Source organism: Anas platyrhynchos, chromosome Z (assembly GCF_047663525.1).
Source record: "Anas platyrhynchos isolate ZD024472 breed Pekin duck chromosome Z, IASCAAS_PekinDuck_T2T, whole genome shotgun sequence".
In the NCBI taxonomy this organism is placed as follows: domain Eukaryota; kingdom Metazoa; phylum Chordata; class Aves; order Anseriformes; family Anatidae; genus Anas; species Anas platyrhynchos.
The window spans coordinates 37,320,618-37,340,348 of NC_092621.1; the positions used below are offsets into that span (position 1 = coordinate 37,320,618).

General features: G+C 40.4%; 1 protein-coding gene across 3 annotated transcripts in view; it reads left to right on the forward strand.

Annotated features, from left to right (window-relative positions):
* The first annotated feature begins 219 nt into the window (after positions 1-219).
* Positions 220-19,731, forward strand: part of FOCAD (focadhesin) — a 117,519-nt gene continuing 98,007 nt past the window's right edge. Inside the window, exons 1-6 of one of the 3 annotated variants that reach the window (XM_038170177.2) lie at positions 220-348; positions 4,751-4,851; positions 5,290-5,378; positions 8,548-8,622; positions 10,853-11,007; positions 16,091-16,195. In XM_038170177.2, the coding sequence (XP_038026105.1) occupies positions 5,322-5,378; positions 8,548-8,622; positions 10,853-11,007; positions 16,091-16,195 (392 nt within the window). In that variant the 5' untranslated portion in view covers positions 220-348; positions 4,751-4,851; positions 5,290-5,321. Of the gene's footprint in view, positions 349-430; positions 657-4,750; positions 4,852-5,289; positions 5,379-8,547; positions 8,623-10,852; positions 11,008-16,090; positions 16,196-19,731 lie in introns of those variants that run through there. The other 2 variants (XM_038170178.2, XM_038170179.2) reach the window with 2 other exon arrangements.

Sequence of the window (19,731 nt, forward strand, 5' to 3'; positions counted from 1 at the left end):
CCTACTGATCCTGTGACAGCACTGTGTGAAAACAAGACAGCTTTACCCAACCGCGAGCAGTGCCGGGCCGTGCCTGCACACGGCGCGGAGCTGCCCTAGGACAGCCGCCCATCCAGGCACCCACAGCCCCGATCCTCCCCGTGAGGCGCCCCGAGCCGCCCCGAGCCGCCCTTCGGGGCCCCGACCTCCCTCCCCTAAGGCGGGGCGGGCGCCACCCCGAGCCGGGGCGCAGGCGCCGGCCTCCGCGCAGCCGCCCTCGGCCGCTGGGGCTGCCCCCGCCGCACGCTGCCGGGCCCCGCCGCCGGGAGCTGGCCGGGACCGGGCACCGGGCACCGGGCACCGGGCCAGGTGAGGCGGGGTGGGGCGGGGTGGGGGAGCGGAGCGGGGGGGCGCCGGGGCGCTGCGGGCACGGCCGCGGGCCATGCGCGGAGCCGTGTGGGCTGCCGCCCTTACTCAGCGCTTTGCGGCGGCAGAGGCTCCCCCGCGGTGTACGCGTGCTGTGGACGTGGCACGTGTGAGCCCTTAAAAACAAGCAAAACGCACTAAATGTGGTGTGAGTGACCGCGTTCTGCGTTTTGTTGTGTAGTTTTAGCTTAACTTGCGGTAATGACTTCTACCAAACCGGTATGGGCCAGATCTGAAGGAGCGATGCCAAGGTAACCCTGCTCTGGCTCGGCTGCGTTAGGGTTTTCGTACTGATGATGCTGGGGACCCTGGAGCCGGACCTGGTGATCCTTGTGGGTTCCCTCCAACTCGGGTATTCAGTGATTCTCTGTTAGGAAAACAAAGCAGGAGTCCCTTTGCCTATACATGTATTTTTTTTTTCTTCCATTAGTTCATTTCTGTGTGTGTGTGTCTGTGTGTTGAGTGTTTTCTCTGGCTGATGGTGCAAAGTGCCTCTTCAGCAATGCTGGTAGGAAAAATACAACTTAGGCCAAACAAACAGAAAAAAAAAAAACACCTCAGGACAAGCAAAATGTAATTAGTTACGACTTAGCAAGGTAGGCTGCCGACCTGCCCAGGCAAAGTTTGGGGGATACTTATGGCCACTGTATCCCACCCAGCTGAGACCAGCTGTTTTGGCATGGTCCTGCACAGCATGTTAGGAGAGGGTTGCTCTAGCAATCTGCAAGGTAGTTAATCCCTTTCGTAGCATTCCTGTATTATTATTATTCCTTTTCTTTTTTTCCCTGGAGACAGGGAAATGAGAAAGATCTGCTTGCCTTTAACCTGTTCTAGAAATGGACGGATTTGTTTCATGGTGTCAATGCTTCCTTTGCAAGGGTTGTGTTTTGTATAATGCTAACAATCTGTGTCAGCTGTAACGTGGGAAAAACAATGCTACAGGAGTTGTTAATGTTAAAAGAGATTCTGCTAGTTTTTTGTATGTTTGTTTGTTTGTTTTTGAGAAGCAGCATTGACCCAAACATTGTAGGCTGGGGTAAAAGTTATAAGTGCTTTTCAGGGCTGTTTCTGATAGGCCGTAGAGACTCCTGTCAACTGTCGTGAGCCTGGCCCTCCTTATTTTTGTGGTAGAAGCCTCATAAAAATAGGAAACACTTCTTTGCTTTTCCCGTTGTTGGGATTTTTGTGTGTCAGTCATGCCATTCATGGGAGAGGAAAGAGTTGCAAGAAGAACTGATACTTAGTCCTGTCTATAAAAGTGGCTTGGCCTGCTGGCAAGACTGGGCAGTAACCATTTTTCCCCAAAAGTGAGGAAGCAGTTGCTGTTTTTAAATTAATAGCCAGTGCTCAGCAAATTAAGAGTATGGAAACTGAAGAATGGAAGAAACCTTACCTTCTTGCTTTACTCCTTTATTTTCACAGCATCTGTCTTGATCTAATCTTGATAGCCCTTACATCTTCAGTGCCAAAAAGCAAGGCACTAGCTTAAGAAAAAAAGGCTTTTCAGCAGTAGTGGAGGTGATTTTCTGCTTATTTTTAATTAACTCTAGGTTTAGGTAGTGCTGACGTTGCTTTTTTTGTCATGGATAGAAGTGTCTGCAGCAAGATTTTGGCTGCCTTTAGCTCTTCAGTTACTGTCTACAGCAGCTGTACTTCTCCTAAATGTGTTCTTCTTTTTATCTTGTTATATCATCACTCTCAGAATGCATAAATTATTTTGTGACATTACTATGAAGGTTTCCTTGTAGCGGGAAAACAGGAAACAATACTTGGAGAATAAAAGTCATGCTGGGAAGGTGTGCCTGATTCAAGAGCATACTTAGGAGTTCCTAACCATTTTCTGATTGAAGTCTTGAACTGCTAAGTTTGGTTAACTACCAAATGCTAACAAATATATATAATAAAAATGCCTCTCTTCCAAAGCTTTCAAAGGATAGTAGCCACTACTTTTTGACTGGGTCATACTTCCTTATGATTTTCCTTTTTGGATCATTTCTAAATTTACTAAAAAGGTTAACCTGTCAACTTCTTGCCTCTTGTCAAAAGGGTGAGATGTCAGTGACACTAAGACAACACTGCAGGTGATCATCTTCCATCATCTATGTATATGGGGGTGCAAAGTCAAGAGAAGGAGATTAGGTGTTCCAGGTAATGCACAGCAAGAATAAAGGCTTCTTTTTGTGGAGGTGAATTAACTGTGAAATCATATGCATAGGTTAGTTGGACTGTAAAATAGCACTTTGTATATATGTTATACTTGGGTGAAGTGATAGCATGCAAGTAACAGCCCGGTTACAAAGAGAAATTCTAAGTATGTATGGGAGATGAAAAACTTTCTGTATTTTGTGCCTGTGCAAAATAAAATTAATAATAATAATAATGAAAATAATAAAAAAAAAAAACGCTTGGGGAATAAAATAAACCAATTTGTTAAAAATAAGCTTTATTATGTGGTTTTTGTTCACGCTACTTGAACTACTTAAATGTTACAGACTTCGTATATTTTATGATTTCTAATTCTCTGGGTGGTTTCTTAAAAAAAACAAAGGCCTTCCGCTTAGTATTAAGCCTGTAAGCAATTCCATGCCTGCTCAACAGTGTCTTTCAGAGTGGACAGATGTGCTTTGTTGTATGGTGATGTTACTGTGATGCTTGAAGTTCTCTTTGTAGTTGATGGTGATAGCAGTAGATTTCTAGCTTGTCAGGTCTCTAAATACTATGTGTCTCTAATATGCCCTCCAAAAATGCCATTAAGAGTTGGATGTGCTGGATTCCTGCATTTTACACACGGTTTTAAATTGCATTGCTGTCTAAGTTTTGCAATAGTGTGCAGGGTGGCATCTTTATTTTTGATTCATCAGTTTCCCATTTACAAAATTCTGATCAGAAACTGTGCAAATAATTGTTCAACTGGGGATGAGACTTTTTTCCTCTTTTTACATTGAGATTGCATTTCCTTGTGCTACCTGTAGCTGTAAATGGCTAGAGCCAGCAACTGACCAAGGGAAAGTAGGACATTTTGATGATCCTAAAAGAGCTGGTCGAGGCCCTTGTGAAGTTTCTCTTCTTAATCTTTAAAATTAAAGGAGCGGAGGTTAGGGGAGGTCTGCAACTTGGAGAACTGTGGCCGTGTCAGCCTCACTTCAGTCTACGGGAAAATCACCCAGTGTGCTCCTGAAACACATTTTTGGGGATGTGGAGGAGGATCTAGGGAATCATAGTCTAGTCAGCATCACTTCAGTCCCTGGGAATGTTAGGTGGTTAACTGGCTAGGCAGCCGGGCCCCAGGGGTGCAAAGCGCAGCAGGCTGTCAGCGACGCTGCCCTGAAGGATCAGGGGGGCCCAGTACTGCTGACCATCCCCGCTCACAGTCTGGGCGAGGGGGTGGAGTGCACTCCGTGGATCTTTGGCAGACATCAAGTTGCAGGGAGTATTGAAAGCACTGGTGAGCAGGCTGTTTTGGGGAAGGACCTGGATGGTTTGGAGAAGTGGGCTGGCAGGAGCATTCGTCAGTTCAGCATGGTGCAGTACAGGGGCTTGCATCTGGACTGGAGCAATCCCACGCACTGACACAGGCAGTAGGTGACTGTTGAGGAAGCAGGTCTACAGAAAAGGCCCTGGGGCAGTCGGTCCTAGCAGATGCCAGCTTGAACATGAGTCAGCAGTGCAGCGTGGCAGCAAGGAGGGCTGGCCTCATCTCGGAGTGTGTTAGTAAGAATGCAACATCTGTGATCATGATTATTCCTCTCTGTCAGGTACTGGTGAGACAGTGTTGTGAGTGCTATATCCAGATTTATGTGCCACAGCACAAGAAGGACGCTGGGCTACCTCCAGCAGAGGTCATCAAGATGGTCAGGGAGCTGTAGCACAAGGCATACAAGGGGAGGCTAAAACAGCTGAACCCTTTCAGCTTAACTTCGGATGTTTTTTCTTTAGCTGCTTAAACGCCAAGAATTTTATATTCGTTGAGGTGGTAAATATTATTTTTCAGTATTTTTTGCTGTGAATGGAATTTGTTGTGGCACATCATGTGTTTGCATGCTTGCAGATTGTTTGATACAGTCTTTCAGAAAATTGGTGGCCACATTTTTAATGCATTGCACCAATAGCATGTCTTGAAATTGGAATATAGTGCATGCGTATTTTGTCTTGGTTCTTATTGCAAAGCATTAAAATTAGTTTTATAGCAAGTGCTAGGTTTTTGTATTTTTTTTTTAAAGAAAGCCATTCAAAGTTATTGAAGGTGTGTTTACAACAAACTGAAATATTTTAATGTTTCCAATTTTTCATCAATGTCAGTGGTGTGCAACCAGGTAAACTGAGTTCTGATTTCTCTCCAATTTAGGTACGTGTGTGCTTGCAGGTATCTGCGTACTCCAACTTGGAAAGTTTTTTTTTGTCAAGTCTTCCAGCCCATAACTACAGTTACTATTTAAAGTCTTACAGGTGGGTTTTTTTTGTTCGTTTACTTCTGTTTTTATGTAAAATACTTGAAAAATATACGGAGTTTTTTGCATTTTAAATCATATATTAGAAACAGAACACTCCTGAGCTGTCCCGTTATGAAGTCAATGAAGTTAATGCCCTTGAGGGCATTCTTAAGTGTATGCTCTCAGAGTACACATGTGAAACTGTGGAACCATGTGGAACTGTGTATTTGCTCCATCTTTAAGAAATATTGATCACCCATTCTTCACATGAGAGCACTAAGTATTCAGCATTTCTTGGGTTTAAGGCCTTAAAGCAATGTAATGTGATATACTTAGGGGGAAGAAAAAGATGTAACGCTTACACCTGCTGTTACGTGTAAACAAAAACCTAAGCAAATTTTCTGGCAAATAGCAAACGTAGTCCCAAACATATTTTTTTTAATCTCTGTTGCAGAGTATGATTTAGTGTCACATGACAGAGCCAAAATGTCAGACGACATCAAGAAGAGGTTTGAATTTCCTAATACAGTTATTCAGTCACAGGTAATTTTTATTTTTTTTAAACATTAAATAAATAGAATTGTCTGCAGAAACCTTTGTTTCATGTCCTGCTGCCTGGCTCTAAAAAGGTGGTAAGAATGAGTTTTTAGCTGCAAGGCCAGAAAACCGTAAAAGTAGGTTATTCTCAGGTGCCCTGGGTGTCTCAGCCTGGAGCAGAGAAGGCTCTGGGAAGACTTTACTAGTGGCCTTCCAGTACCTAAAGGGTGCTTACAGGAAGGCTGGGGAAGGACTCTTTGTCAGGGAGTGGAGTGATAGGACAAGGAGAATGGTTTTAAACTAAAAGAGGGGAGATTTAGATTAGAGTTTATGAGGAAATTCTTCACTCACAGCATAAGACACAGGAACTGGTTCCCCATAGAAGATGTGGATGTCCCATCCCTGGAGGTGTTCAAGACCAAGGTGGTTGAGGCCCTGGGCAACCCTATCCAGAGGGTGACATCCCTGCCCATGGCAGGGAGGTTGGAACTAGATGGTCTTTAAGGTCCCTTCCAACCCAAACTGTTCTGTAATTGTATGACATATTTTTCTCCTTTCTGATGAGAACTGATGTTGAATTACTGCAGTCTTGTCTGTCCTCAATAACTGCAGTTTCTCTGTCATCAGCAGACCAAAATGCCGTTATTTTCAGGTCTGTCTGTTGGCTTCTGACCATATTCACCTGTAACTTTCTAATTTAAATCAAGTGTTTACCATAGTATTTTTGGTGGGGAGCAAGGAAGAAAGTAGTAAGTTTTGTTATTAGGTCTATTACTTAATAGATCTATTACGTCTATTTTTTTAATAGACCTTTACAGTTTTAGTCATTTCTCATTTCAGTATTTAAAATGCTTCCCTTTAACTATAGGATCAGAGCTAGCTTCCCCCATTTTCTGCTTCTTCCTATTTTGAATTCAGGGTTAAATTTGCAGCCAATTATTTGATGGATTTAGTTGATGTGAATTCAGTCTGGGCAACATGGTTCCTCTGCCCTTTCAGTTTAGCTGAGGTTGCATTGATTTACAGTGATTGAGTTTGAAAGAGAGACAAAGAAGTCCACTTGCAAACGGATTGGCAATTAAGTGAAGAAGGTATGTTCCTGAAAGCTAGAGTTCATCTTTAGTCTAGCAAAGTGTCTTGTACTGCAGATGAGTTCATGTTGTCTAGCCTTGGTGAGCAGGACTCAGTATCTTTTAACCAGTTTTCAGAACTTCCTTTGGTGTAAGTATTGCTGATATTTCTTGTTGTTTTTTGTTTTTTTTTTTCATTGCTGTCTCTTGTCTCTCTTCTCTGATGTCTCTTGGTTTATTACTACAGCTGTTTGTCATGAAGGAGTCTGTGATGTGCTTTGGTCTTTTCTCTAGCTTCCACTTCTATGCTCTGACTGCTCAAAAGCACACCATAATCTTCCAGCTGTCAGCAGACATTTGCTCTGCAAAGCATGTAACCTGTACAGACAAAAGATCAGCAAAGGGATGGACTTGAGCAGTTTCCTGGGACACAAACTTTTACTGTTAAATCAAGTTCCTGGATGTAATGGCTAATCTGTGTTCTGACTTTTCTGTATAGCTTGCTCCAGAAGACTCTATTAATAACTTTTTTTTTTCCCCAGTGTAATTAAATTCTTTTTAAGGATGCAGGTGTGAATTCATTTTTCGAAGTTCCTTATGAGCAGGAAAATTAAAAATAATAGATTTGCTTTTTAAGTTCTCTAAGAAAAGATCTAATCTACCTGGGGAGCATGTTGTTGCTTTTGCAATCAGATAGCTGTAGCAAAACAAAGATCTGACTTTGTCCCCCTTACTCATTTCGTTTCCACAACAGTAAGAGTGTTGGATAATGAAAAGAAAAAAAAAAATTTATATTCAAATATATCAGAGTATATATCAAAACCTTTGAAAGGCACAGTCTTTGTAGTCTAGGAAGGCTTGTAGTGACATTGTTCCTGGAAATGTGATCTGCTCTCTTGGAGTTTGTCATGTCAGGCTAGCAGCTAGCATCTAAAGGAGGTGTAAATAAATCCTGAAAGGAGAAGAAACCTGGAATCATTTAAAATATTTGTTTGTCTTTCTGTACACTAGTGAAACAGAAATGTTACTGGTGGTTTGTTTTTTTTGTTTTTTCATCTTGGCTTCCTAGTTTACATTTTTTCCAAAAGTAAATACCAATGCTTGCTACAGGAGAGCAGATGCAGCTGTTATTCTGGGTACATTGATAATCTGCAACATTTTTATTTGCTTACTATGAAAATACATCTTTCTGCCTGTCTCAGAAAAGTTTGTCTGTGTAGCTGTATCAATCATTATGAAGCAAGACAGAATAAAGCATTAGAGAGAAAACAAAAGTCCAAACACCCTGAAGCATTTGAAATTTATTTAAGGTTTAAGTCTATATTTACATTTTAAAGGCAGTTTGAATAAATCAGGTATTTCTTCTGTTGAAATAGAATGAGAAATTTATTTTCTTACTGCTCAAATGAACAAACGTACTGTTGTTAGAATTGAAGCCCTGGTCTCAAGAACATTTTCCTGGAGAAACTTGAAAATTTAAATGAGGCTTGTTCATGATTTCTTTACCACAGAATAGCTTTATGAGGAATACAGTTAAATCCAAATGTCTTGTTTAAACTAAATGAAACATTTCTGGCAGTAGTTGTGCTGTTGGGTATGTAAAGGACTTAAGTTATAAGGCTACGTTCATCATCAGTATTTTGTTGAACCTGTGCCACAGAACTTTGCATGAGTGTTTTACATGTGTTCTCTTGTTTCCAATGCCCTGTATAGTAAAGGATATACAAATGGTCAGTGCTGTGGAGTACACCGAGATCTGTGCAGTGGTGTAGCTGTACATGTCTGTTACAGTTGATGCGTTAAAATACCTGCAATTCCTGAGTATGTGCCTAATACTAATCTTGTAAAAGGTTCTGTATAAAGAGGCCCTTGTCTCTGTGTGGGATCCTATGGAAGTTTGTTTCCCTTCTGTTGCAGGGTAATGGTAAAAAAATATGGCAGTATTAGGGGGTTATTTAACTCTAAGATGTAACTCTCATCTTCCATACTAGTATAAGTGTGGTATTTCAAATCATGATCATAGGCAACAGAAGTATAAATTCTTCCTACTAGTGGGGTGAAAAATGATGTTTCATCCGTGTTTGTGTTTTACTTACCTGTTTTAGGCTGTGGGTCATCTGATTGCTGCAGTACTGAAAGAAAATGTTTCTTCAGGGAAAATCAAGCAGGCATCTCAGCAGGTATGTGCCATTCTTCCACTTCTTTATCTTCTGTCCATGGGTGCTTACATTTTTCTGCGGATTTCTATTCTGTAATTTCAAGAAACCGTAATTGAAGTATGTTGGCAGTACATGTCTGGGCGTACAGGTGGTGGCGAAGTCTTCTGGATCAGAAGGCAGAAGCCTTAATTTTGCTGACTAGCAACATTTAGGTATGCTCAACTGAAGTGAGTTTTGTTTAAGTTTATTTACTTTACCAGAAGTGAATTGTCACATGGGGAGATAATGCCTTTTGAGTAAAAAAAAAAAAAAATATATATATATATATATTATTAAAAAAAAAAAAAAAAAATATATATATATATATATATATATAAAATCCCTATTCTGATGCAAAAAAAAAATATATATATATATTTATTTTATTTCATTTTTTTTTTGCATCAGAATAGGGATTTCAGAAAGCATATCCTTTTGCATGCCTGTATCGGTGTTTTCTTTCCTATTACCTAAGTAAAGCTCACCTTTCTTTGAGAGAACGTGGCTGAATATGAGCCAGCAGTGTGCTCAGGTGGCCAAGAAGGCCAACGACATCCTGGCTGGTATCAGAAACAGTGTGACCAGCAGGGCTAGGGAGGTGATCGTCCCCCTGTACTCGGCTCTGGTGAGGCTGCACCTCGAGTACTGTGTTCAGTTTTGGGCCCCTCGCTACAAGAAGGACATCGAGGTGCTTGAGCGGGTCCAAAGAAGGGCGACGAAGCTGGTGAGGGGCCTGGAGAACAAGTCCTACGAGGAGCGGCTGAGGGAGCTGGGCTTGTTCAGCCTGGAGAAGAGGAGGTTCAGGGACGACCTTATTGCTCTTTACAGATACCTTAAAGGAGGCTGTAGTGAGGTGGGGGTTGGTCTGTTCTCCCACGTGCCTGGTGACAGGACGAGGGGGAACGGGCTAAAGTTGCGCCAGGGGAGTTTTAGGTTGAATGTTAGGAAGAACTTCTTTACTGAAAGGGTTGTGAGGCATTGGAACAGGCTGCCCAGGGAGGTGGTGGAGTCACCATCCCTGGAAGTCTTCAAAAGACGTTTAGATGTAGAGCTTAGGGATATGGTTTAGTGGGGACTGTTAGTGTTAGGTCAGAGGTTGGACTCGATGATCTTGAGGTCTCTTCCAACCTAGAAATTGTGTGATTCTGTGAGTCTGTCTTGTTAAGTGAGAGAAATGTGAAATGCTAGTGACACAGCAGTATAGGAGAGTATTAGGAGTCTTAGATAAGATTTCCTCCATTTGTCCTCTCCAGAAGCTGATTTGTACAGAAATGAGCAGGAAAAAAGCCTGTGGAGTTTTCCTTCTAGTCTGATCTATTAACAACACCCCCTAGGCCCAAAACCAAGCCTAAAAGGAGCTTCGTTATGATGTGAAGGAGTTTTTGAGGTGCATAGTTTCTCCAGCAGTAGCTCCTACAAATTCCTGAGCATTGTCATGTTCCTAAGTGACATTATGGCTTGAGCTAAAAGCTGACTCTTCCCCTCTGCTGTCCCTTGAGGTTACTGAACTGAAACATAGCAACACATTCTAAAACAGTAAGAAATAGAAGATTGTTCCTCTTAATATTACGTGCTCTTTTTTTTTTTTTTTTTAGAAAGATTTTGCAGTATTCAGTTGATTAAAAATGTTTGTTTTCCTTGCTTCTTCATTTGGAAACCAAAAAGTCAGTAAACCAACTCATAAATGAAAATTTATCATTAAAACAGACAGTGGGTTTAGTGGATACTACCAAATCTTTGTCCCTACTAGCAAATGGAGAGAACTGGAGGTTTCACTTGGTGAATAAAGGCGACTTACCTCTATAGCTGTTTGCATGCCTGCCTCTAGTTGTTTGCACTACACCCTGTTATAGACACTGCTTGGCATAGCAGTTCCTGAGATGTCTCTAACTAGAAGTTAATTTTTTCAAGAAAAGTAAAATTGATGCTAGCTTGCCTGCACAGCTGAAAAATTCTTCCACCTTATTCTTTTTTTTTTTTTTTTGAGACAGTCCTGCCCATACTGAGAATACAGGTAGTTTTGGATAGGAAACATGGGAACTGTCCAGGGGATGCCCTTTTCAGGTGAAGAATCTGTATCCCAGCTTCTCTTTGTGATCTCGAAGACTTCAGGGGAAGCTGTTGAGCAGGTTTTTACTTAAAAGTGTGTTTGAAATGAAAAGAGAAATCAGTGTCAGCCTTTTTATTGCTCATCTCATACTTCTGATTTCAGACTCCTGCTCTGAACTTGCTCTGGGAGAAGTGCTGCAGTGAGAATGTTGCTGTGAGAACAGCCTGCTCTGAGGGCTTGGTGGCACTTGTTGCAGAGAACCATGCTGAGCTTGAGTATATTCTTCATGGAGCTCTCAACCTAATTCCCTCAGCGAGGTAGTGTTGCGTTTACTTGATTTTGTGCCTTTTGTCAACTTGTTGTCAGTCTGTGCTTTTTCCTTGAAAATCCCGTGGAAGAGGAGCGCTCTGTTAATGACTGTATTTTCAAAAAGGGTGTGGCACTGAGGGCTGACTGTGCCCTGCCCTTTTGTATTGCTCTCATCTTAGCAGTGGCTGTGTGGGTTTGACTCTGAAGGAAGAATTTGTAGTCTATCCTGTGCATGTGAGTGGAAACTGGTGGAACTTTAGGCTAATGCTTTGAACTTGAAACTGGAGAACCTCAGAAGTCATGGCATTGGCTGGTTTGTCGTGTGTACCATGGGGAGAAAAATGGCAGTAACTTGCATAATGATAAGAGGTGAGGGAATAACTTCCTAATCAGCCTGTTCAAATAACTGATTATTCGCATGGAACTGCAATTAGGTTCTGGGTAGGAATTACGGATGATGGCTTTTGTTTCCATGTCCACTAAAGAATAAATCACTTTACCTAACTCTGCAGCTATTTCCTCTTACAAAACTCTGCAAATATAATGCCTACATCTCACATGTAGTTCTGAGGTAGATGGCCTGTCCAACATACCGGGAGAATGCAGCCCGAATGCAGGGGTTAAAAGGAACTGTGTGTTAAACTTAGAAATGGAAAGTCAAGTAATGTTAGGGAAAGTGTTTTCACTCAACTCTCCCAACTTTATAAAGTTGACTTTGGGCTATCTTAGTGTCTCTTCTGACTTTTGGAAGATAACTGGATTTCTGCCCTAAGCCTTCTTGTCCTCTTCCTAGAAAATGCTAGTGTCATTTTTAGCCAAAGCCTCTAACTGGTGCTACACCTATGATGCATTATGCACAGAGGTTGCAGAAACCATGTTATTCAAGATAAGTTTTTCACTCCTTCTAGACTCAGAGAATCAGCTCTAGGCTGAGATTTCTCTTGATTAGTTTGAGCCAAAGGTGAGTTTAAACATGAGTAAACTGCAGTGAAATCCTGAAGAAATCACGTGTTTAGGGAAAAAGAAAGATTCTTTCTGTCCTTGTGACTTAATGTTTGAAGTTGGATTACTCCTAGGATCTTGCTGTGGTGATGCTGACTGTGCTGAGTTTACAGTAATTGGTTAGGGATTCCTAGGAAAGGTTTTGTAAGTACATTTTTATAGTATGAATAATTTCTGTAAACCACTGTCCTCCAGCGGACCTTCAATTTGGGGTCAAGGGAGTAATCTGCACTGTTAACAAAGAAGCAAAAGCACCTGTGCTATAGACTGTGAGAATCTGAGCGCTGTGACATAATGAAACTCTTCCTTCAATTTAGCTGTGGCTTGTGGACTAAAAATGTTAAAATCCTGATCCACAAACAGTTGTTGCAGTATCAGCAGTACATGGGGAAGTTACATGTTAATACCATTTTTACCTAAGGAAAAACATGAGTGTAAATTAGGATATTTTAGTCTGACCTAACCTTAAAAATAAAAGTAGAGTTCAAATGTTAAAAGAGCTTGGCTCTGCCCCACCTCCACACCATTCTTATTTTTTTCCATGTGATAAACCAACTTAAATGGTTAGTTGCTATGGTAAGTGCTGGTAGATTACCTATGAACCCTTTATATGTATATTTTTGGTATTTCTTTCCTCAAGCTACCACAGTTCAAACCACATCCACCATGGACTTCAAAGCAGGGTTTATCACAAAGTCTTTGCAATGTCTGCAACCTCAGTAAGTTATTAAACTGATGGTTTGTGCTTGGTACGTTTTGGTACTGATGCATTTTATTCTCTTGACTGTTTTAGAGTCTTAGTCTGCTCTTCCTCCTTCTTATTCCCAGCCAAACTTTCATCCAGGTTTGCTCTGGGGCTTTGCACTGCTCTGTGCACAGTGTCTTTAAAAGAACATGTATATGAGATTAGCAGCCAGCAGAAAGGCACGTGCAACTGCCGAGCACCTGTCAGTGCTGGATGGAGTTACGTAAATGTTTTATTGGCAAAGACTGTTGACGTGTTCTTTCTTCCTTTCCTTACGTTATGGAGAATTTAGCAGGGGCTTAGTATAAATGGTGGTTTTTGTTTGGTCAGGTGTATCAAATTCTGAATGCTAGGAAAGGCATTTGTGCTGTCAGAGGCACGCATCCAGTGCTTGTCTGTGTTAACTTTTTATGTGGTGCACACTATCATACAAATGATAGATATCAACTATTATACAAATGAGAAGCTATTCTATGGTGCATTGTTGTACCTGTCGGTTAGACTCAATATGCAGTTTCCTCTGATGCCTTTAAAATCTAAACCTGATGGAATGTTGTGTGCGTGTATATGTATATGCATGCAGACTTTTTTGTGTATATACACATACATCAAATACAGAAATATGTATGCATAAGTGAGTTTATACATACATGCATGATTTCACTTTGTTTTTCACACTGATCTCTGGCTTCCTGTGCTTTGATTCAGCAAAACGGCTGTCCTCTGCTCGCACGAATCATCACAGTCCTTTCTGTGGTAGCAGAGGGGAAAACTGTGGCCTGTATGCAATTACAGATGATTATAAAAAATCAAGTCATTCTACTAGAAACCTGTGAAACAATGGATTATTGCAATCTTTCTGAAATAGTCAGAAGGATTTTTGTGTATATATGTTTTTTGAATGTTCTTGTCACCTGAGCATGTATGCTCGTAGGAAAATTCTTGCAATATGTCATGCCATTGTGCTGTTTGAGCTCAGGAGTGGCATGCAAAGCCTAAAGCAGGCGTTTGTGGTCTCCCCACCCCACCCTCCATCAGGGAATTCAAGCCAGCAGTACTGGAATACCAGAACAGTCAAGCCTGTTTTCTTACTGCTCTTACATTTTCCGTGCTGAATAGTTACTCTGTTGGAGCTGGGGGACATGCCAGCAGATTTTCTTTTAAATGGCTCAGAGATTGTCGTTCTCTTTCTCCCTGTTGCTGTCCAAAAGATGCCTCTTCCTCCTCCCCTCCGTGTGCTGGGCTGGGTGCGCTGGGACCTGGAGGCCGGCTCCGCTCCTTTCTCTTGGTTGCTTGGCAACAGATTTCTGCATAACCTCATATTTTCGTCTATGGTTGGATTGCAGTGTTTCAAGAGGCAGGTGTCATGGCAGCCAGTAATTTTAATGCTTACTGGCACATTTTGTAACTGATCCATTTTCGGAAGAAAGAAAGAAAACAGGAGCACGTTCTGTCTGTTTTGATTGGGGTCAGCGTTTTCCAGCACTATTGGCAAGGGTATGAAAGGCACAGAAGAGTGCATATACGTCTTTGTCTGTGTCTGGAATATGAATCTAAACTTTTATTGGTGGGATATCCACTGTGGGAATCTCCAGATGTTCACTATTGTACCTTACCAACTTATGGAGGAGTCTGTCTGCAGGTGGTGTTAAATTCAGTAAAGATTTGGCAGTTAGAAGTGATATTTGCCCATTTCCTTTGATGTGAATTTTTGGTGTTGATTTTATAATCATACGATCCTTTGCATTTTCAGTTTTTTGAATCTTCAGTAAAGTATTTGGCATTTGTTTGTGATTACATGTTGTTAACCCATGTTTTTGAGATGATGATGGTCCAGCCAGTGTGTGCAAACTCCGGTCTTTTAACAGTGGTCATCTGAAGTCTCAGTGGTCTTTGATGTAAATTCCTTATTTGTTCAGATTTTTTTGATATCGCTCCAAAGTCTGAATGTATGCAGATCAATCCATAATTTAGGGAGGATTTATGGAGCGCACTGCATCCCGTGCCAAACAGTTAATGTTACTGTAGCTCAGTTTGTTCATCTGTTACATGAGAGTGATGGTTTCTGTCTGTCCTGCCAGAGGCTTGCATGAATTCTGCAAAACTTCTTGTTTCCAGCTGGCCATTCAGTGTTATACTCATTGATGGAGTTACAGATAAATCTGTTTTTTTCCTGCTAGGAAGAAAAGAGGGGAAATAGTAAATCAAACCAAAAAAAACCTCCAGCTTTCAGTTCTCCTTTCCTCGTGTATTTTGCCGTATATGATAGAACCAACTGTTCATCTTTGTCAGGTGGTGATCGTTTATAGTAGTATATTGTGTTAGCTCTTCCTGTTCGTTTTGCTTCCACTAAAAGGAGGAATAAACGTGTTTTAGTGATATGAGTAGTGATCTATCTAATAGATTTTTAGGGAATGGTGTTTTAACTGCATAGCATTTTCTAGATGAACAGTCCAAGAATCAGTTATGACTTTTTTCCTCTCTGTCTACATTTTCATCTTATAATAAGTGATTTGTTATAGAATCCATTCTATTTTCTCAAACAGGGATTGGTTTGGATTGATGTGGTATGGCTTGAAAGGCGTGGAACACTTGATTATGAAAAAGAAAACAAAATTCTGAAGATTGTTCTCACAAGCTCAGCCAAACTATACCAACCTCTAGAATTGTTAAGGTCCTTACTGCACGTTCAGGAGAGCTTTTATTCCCCCTTGTGTGGATTTTATTACCTTCATTAACATTTTCCTTGGAAAATGGGGAAAATCTTATCAAACTTGCAGAAATACTTACTGTGTTTTCACCTGAAATGTACTTAACATAGACGGAGGGAGATAAAATTGTTGTACATAATATTTTCTTGAGATCTAAAGTCAGCATAAACTAGATATCAAGTGTTTTTTATGAGAATGTAAATTTCAGTGTAGGGTATTTGGGTGATTTCTCTTGTGGTCAGAGGCATGGTGGAAATTTCTGTGCTCCATGCTGAATATCTGCCTATGTACTTGTATTCAGAGAATAGCTGTTTTTTTAGTTTTAACATGTTAAAAGTACCAATGTCCATGAAGCTGGGGACAGCACATGTGGTTGTCAGATTGGCTGGAAATAAACCATCAAAGGTGTTAATTGGTGCATTAATTCTTTTCTCTGCTATTTTGTTCATTTTGTGAAAAAGATAATAAAGATGTGTGGATACACAACTTGCCCAAAATTGTGTAGACAGGTGTGAGGAGGTCCATAAGGACAATTCAGGGCTTCTTGACTGTCAGTTGTATTCTTCCTTTTACAGAAGGATCAACTAACTTGGATACATACCTGAGAGTAATTTATTTCTTTTTTGTCAACAGGAATGTGCATGGTTTAGTAAAAACTGTTTGGAAATTACTACAGATTCAAGCTGTACAACGGGGAAGAGAAGGAGATGAGGCCGTTCAGAAGCTGTATGGAATCAGGTTAGTTTCACATTGGTTTATTTAGGTGCCTAACAACTTTTTGTTTGATTTCCAGAAGCAAACCCCACAAATGTTAATACTGGAATTCAGTCCTTTTATTTGTGTATTTATCTTGGTAATTTTGATCCTGCTAACCAGTTCTGAACAAATTTGATAGAGTAGTGGGTATATAAGAAGTAAAGTATTACATATTTCTTGGATGAGTCGCAGAACTGGTGACTGGGTAGAACTCAACCTATCTGACAAAAAGGCTTCGTTTTTGAGCTCAGCCTTTATAACCTTCATGAATGCTTAGCTGTGGGGGAAAATATTCAAAGTTCACACCTGTAGAAAAACTCAATGACATAAAGCGGTCATGTCTTGCAAAAAAAGTTATTGATAATTAACAGTCCTCATGATACAAATCATTAATACAATTCTATTATTAATGGAATAATTTGTCACAGCCATCACTGCACATCCTTAACCCATATTGTAAAAATCCTTAATACACAGAGAACCAGAGTTATTTCAGTAGTCTATTCATTCCTTTGGGTGAGCAGCAACAAATGAGACGGTTTTACCATTAAGGGGGAAGGCTTCCATGAAACAAGTAAGTTTATGAGAATATCTGATGGTCATGGTGTAGTTGTCTGAGGTGATTCTTTGCTGCTTTTTTTAACCCAGCTCTGGAATTCCTTTAAGGTCTTAGGCATATCTGAGTGTCTTGTTAGGATAAATATGGAGTATATCTGAGATTTATTTTTTTTTTTCACAAAATATTGAAACAAAACATGCTTTAGTTAAAAGTTCTGTGTGAACTCATCACCTCCAAGGAACTCATGAATAACTTAGAACAGCATATTCTTTATTTCCATGAACAAGCAATGCACCCTTGCGGCAAAGAAGGCTTATAGCAGCCTGGGACACATAAGGAAGAGGGTTACCAGCAGGCTGACAGAAGTGATCCTTGCCTCTGCTCAACCATGGTGAAGGACATCTGAGTGCTGGGTCTACTGTTCACTTGTCAGAAGACAAAAAGATAGAGACTTATTGGAGATGGTCCAAAAAAGGACCACGAAGACGATGGAGGGACTGGTGCATCTTTCATATAAGGAGGGGCTGAGAGAACTGGGACTGTTCAGTCTGGAGAAGAGAAGGCTCAAGGGGACTTTATCCATGTGTATAAATACCTGATGGAAGGGAACAAAGAAGAGTTACCTAGACAGCCCAGGATAAGAGGCAATCTTCACAAATCAGAACAGAGGTGTTTCCTTATGAAGTCAGGAAAATACTGTTGGTTTTTGTTTGTTTTTTTTTGACCCTGCAAGTGATCAAGCACTGGAGCAGGTTGCTTAGGAGGATGTGGAGCCTCTGTTCTTGGAGATGATCAAAGTTCTGGGTTCTGGGAAGCCTTCTCTAGCTGACTGTGCCTTTGCAGATGGGTTGGCTAGATAATCTCAGGATGTCCCTTCTAACTTAAACAGTTCACTGATTCTGTGATACTTGGTTGAAAGTTTTAAGGAGTTCAATAGTAGAGAGATAAGACAACCACCAGAAGCTCAAGAGGGGCAATGGCAACAGGAAGGCTGTATGAGAAGAAGAACAAATAAATATTGGGACTTCTGCATACTTCGTAGCTTGGTGATTGCCAGTGGTCCTTTTATGTTAGGTAGACTGGGTTCCACTTCCCTCTACCTATTTTTCCAGCTTTGTTTCTGCTATCAAAGTGAGGTTACTAACTGCTTCTACTGTTAAAGTGGTTGCCATGTAAAAATAAATGATTTCAAAATGCATTGAGAGCTACTAATAAAAAGCAGCTTGTCGTGCAGTAGCAGTCTTCCTGAGGGGACATCTTGGAGATTTCATCCAGCTCTAGAGAAACCATGAGTCAGTGCTGATATTAACAGCTACTTTTGTGTCTTCTTCATCTGGAGAAGATCCAAGCTCTGGTCATGAATGCCTTTCAAATTTTATTTTATTCAGGGAACAGATACAATAGCATGTTGTAGCTGTAATGCTTTACGAGTATAAAAGGCACTGTTAGGCAGAGGAGAATCATGTCTTATCCTCACTATTTCATTTTGCTTAGGTAAAGTGGAAGACACTTTTGGAGAGCTGGATATTCAGGATGAGCATTCCTGAACTCCTGTGTGTCTTTGTTTTTCTGGTTACATCAGTTCTTTATACGAAGTTCATACTTCTAAAGAACAAATTGCATTGAAAAAGCAGGTAATGAAGGCTAGTGAGATGAAAGTCTTTTGAAAACTTTTTCTTCTGTAGTAAATAAACTTTTTTTTTTTATGTCTCATGGCAGAAGAGGCTAAGTTAAAGGGGCTTAATCCAGGCTCCGTATGAAAAAGAAGGCAGTAGGATGTGGTTGGAATACAGGAACAGCCTCCCTCCAGCTGGGCAACGAAAGATTATTTATTTTTTCCTGTGCAAAATCAAAAATGCTGGTAGTATACAAGGAAAAGGTGAAGTTTTATAATTCAAAATTGTTTACAGTTATTTAAATTAATAGAGAAATAGAAATCAACAGCAGACTTGCATGTCTTAGACTTAGCCAATACATTTTTTTTGTTTTGTTTTTCCTTTTGCTTCTGCTTTATTCCAGTGAAGACAAACATTACATTAGTTGTTTGACTTAGTCTTCAATGCCTACTAGGTCAAAATGCTCTGATTTTTGACATCTGACATTTGTGGGTTTTTTTTGTGTACAAAGAGGTATGTCCTTATTCAATGACTTGTTAAGTAACAAGTGTTACAATTGAATTCTATCATACGCTATAGTGTTTCTAGTATATTGCACCAGAGTGTTATTGTGCAGATGTCATTAAAACTTAGAAATTTGAGAATATGTACAATGACTCAGCAGTAGAAACATCCTGTTACGTTATTCTCGTGTTATGCTGTCAGCTATGCAAAAATATTCTGTACAGAAATCATTAATGAAGATTCAAAAGTAGAAGTATGTTCAGAAGGAGTTTGCAGTTCTCATTTCCTTGGATGTTTGTTGAGACAATATTATGGGCTAAAAATAGATTTGGCTTTAAGGCCAATGTTAGTTGTGGATAATCGAGCTACTTTTACAATACGTCTTCTTGTGATGATACAATGTTGCGAACAGATCTTGAAAAGAAATGGGGGAAAATAATGTTGTGCAACTTGGGGAATTTTGTCTGGTTACGTTTTCTAGTTTTTGGGGCGGGAAGCTTTTGTACCTTTAGGGCTGAGATTCTCCACTTTTTTTAAGCAAATCAACCTTGGAAAATAGGGAAGGGATTGTCTCTCTTGTTGTAGAAAGCAGGAAATGTTCCTTTTACCCTGGTTAAGTTGGTAGAGAACAGCCTCATTTATCATTTAGTTCCTAATTGTTTCCATAAGCTGCATAAGTATTGCTGTCTTTCTGAATAACTAGTGTTCCAAGGGCAGATAAATACCAAACCAAATATGCTATTTTGTAAGGATGTGTGAAATAATTGATGTGACTTTTAAATTCACATATGGGATGGTCTGCATTTTTTTGATGAAGTGGGGACCAGCTGTAGCAGAAA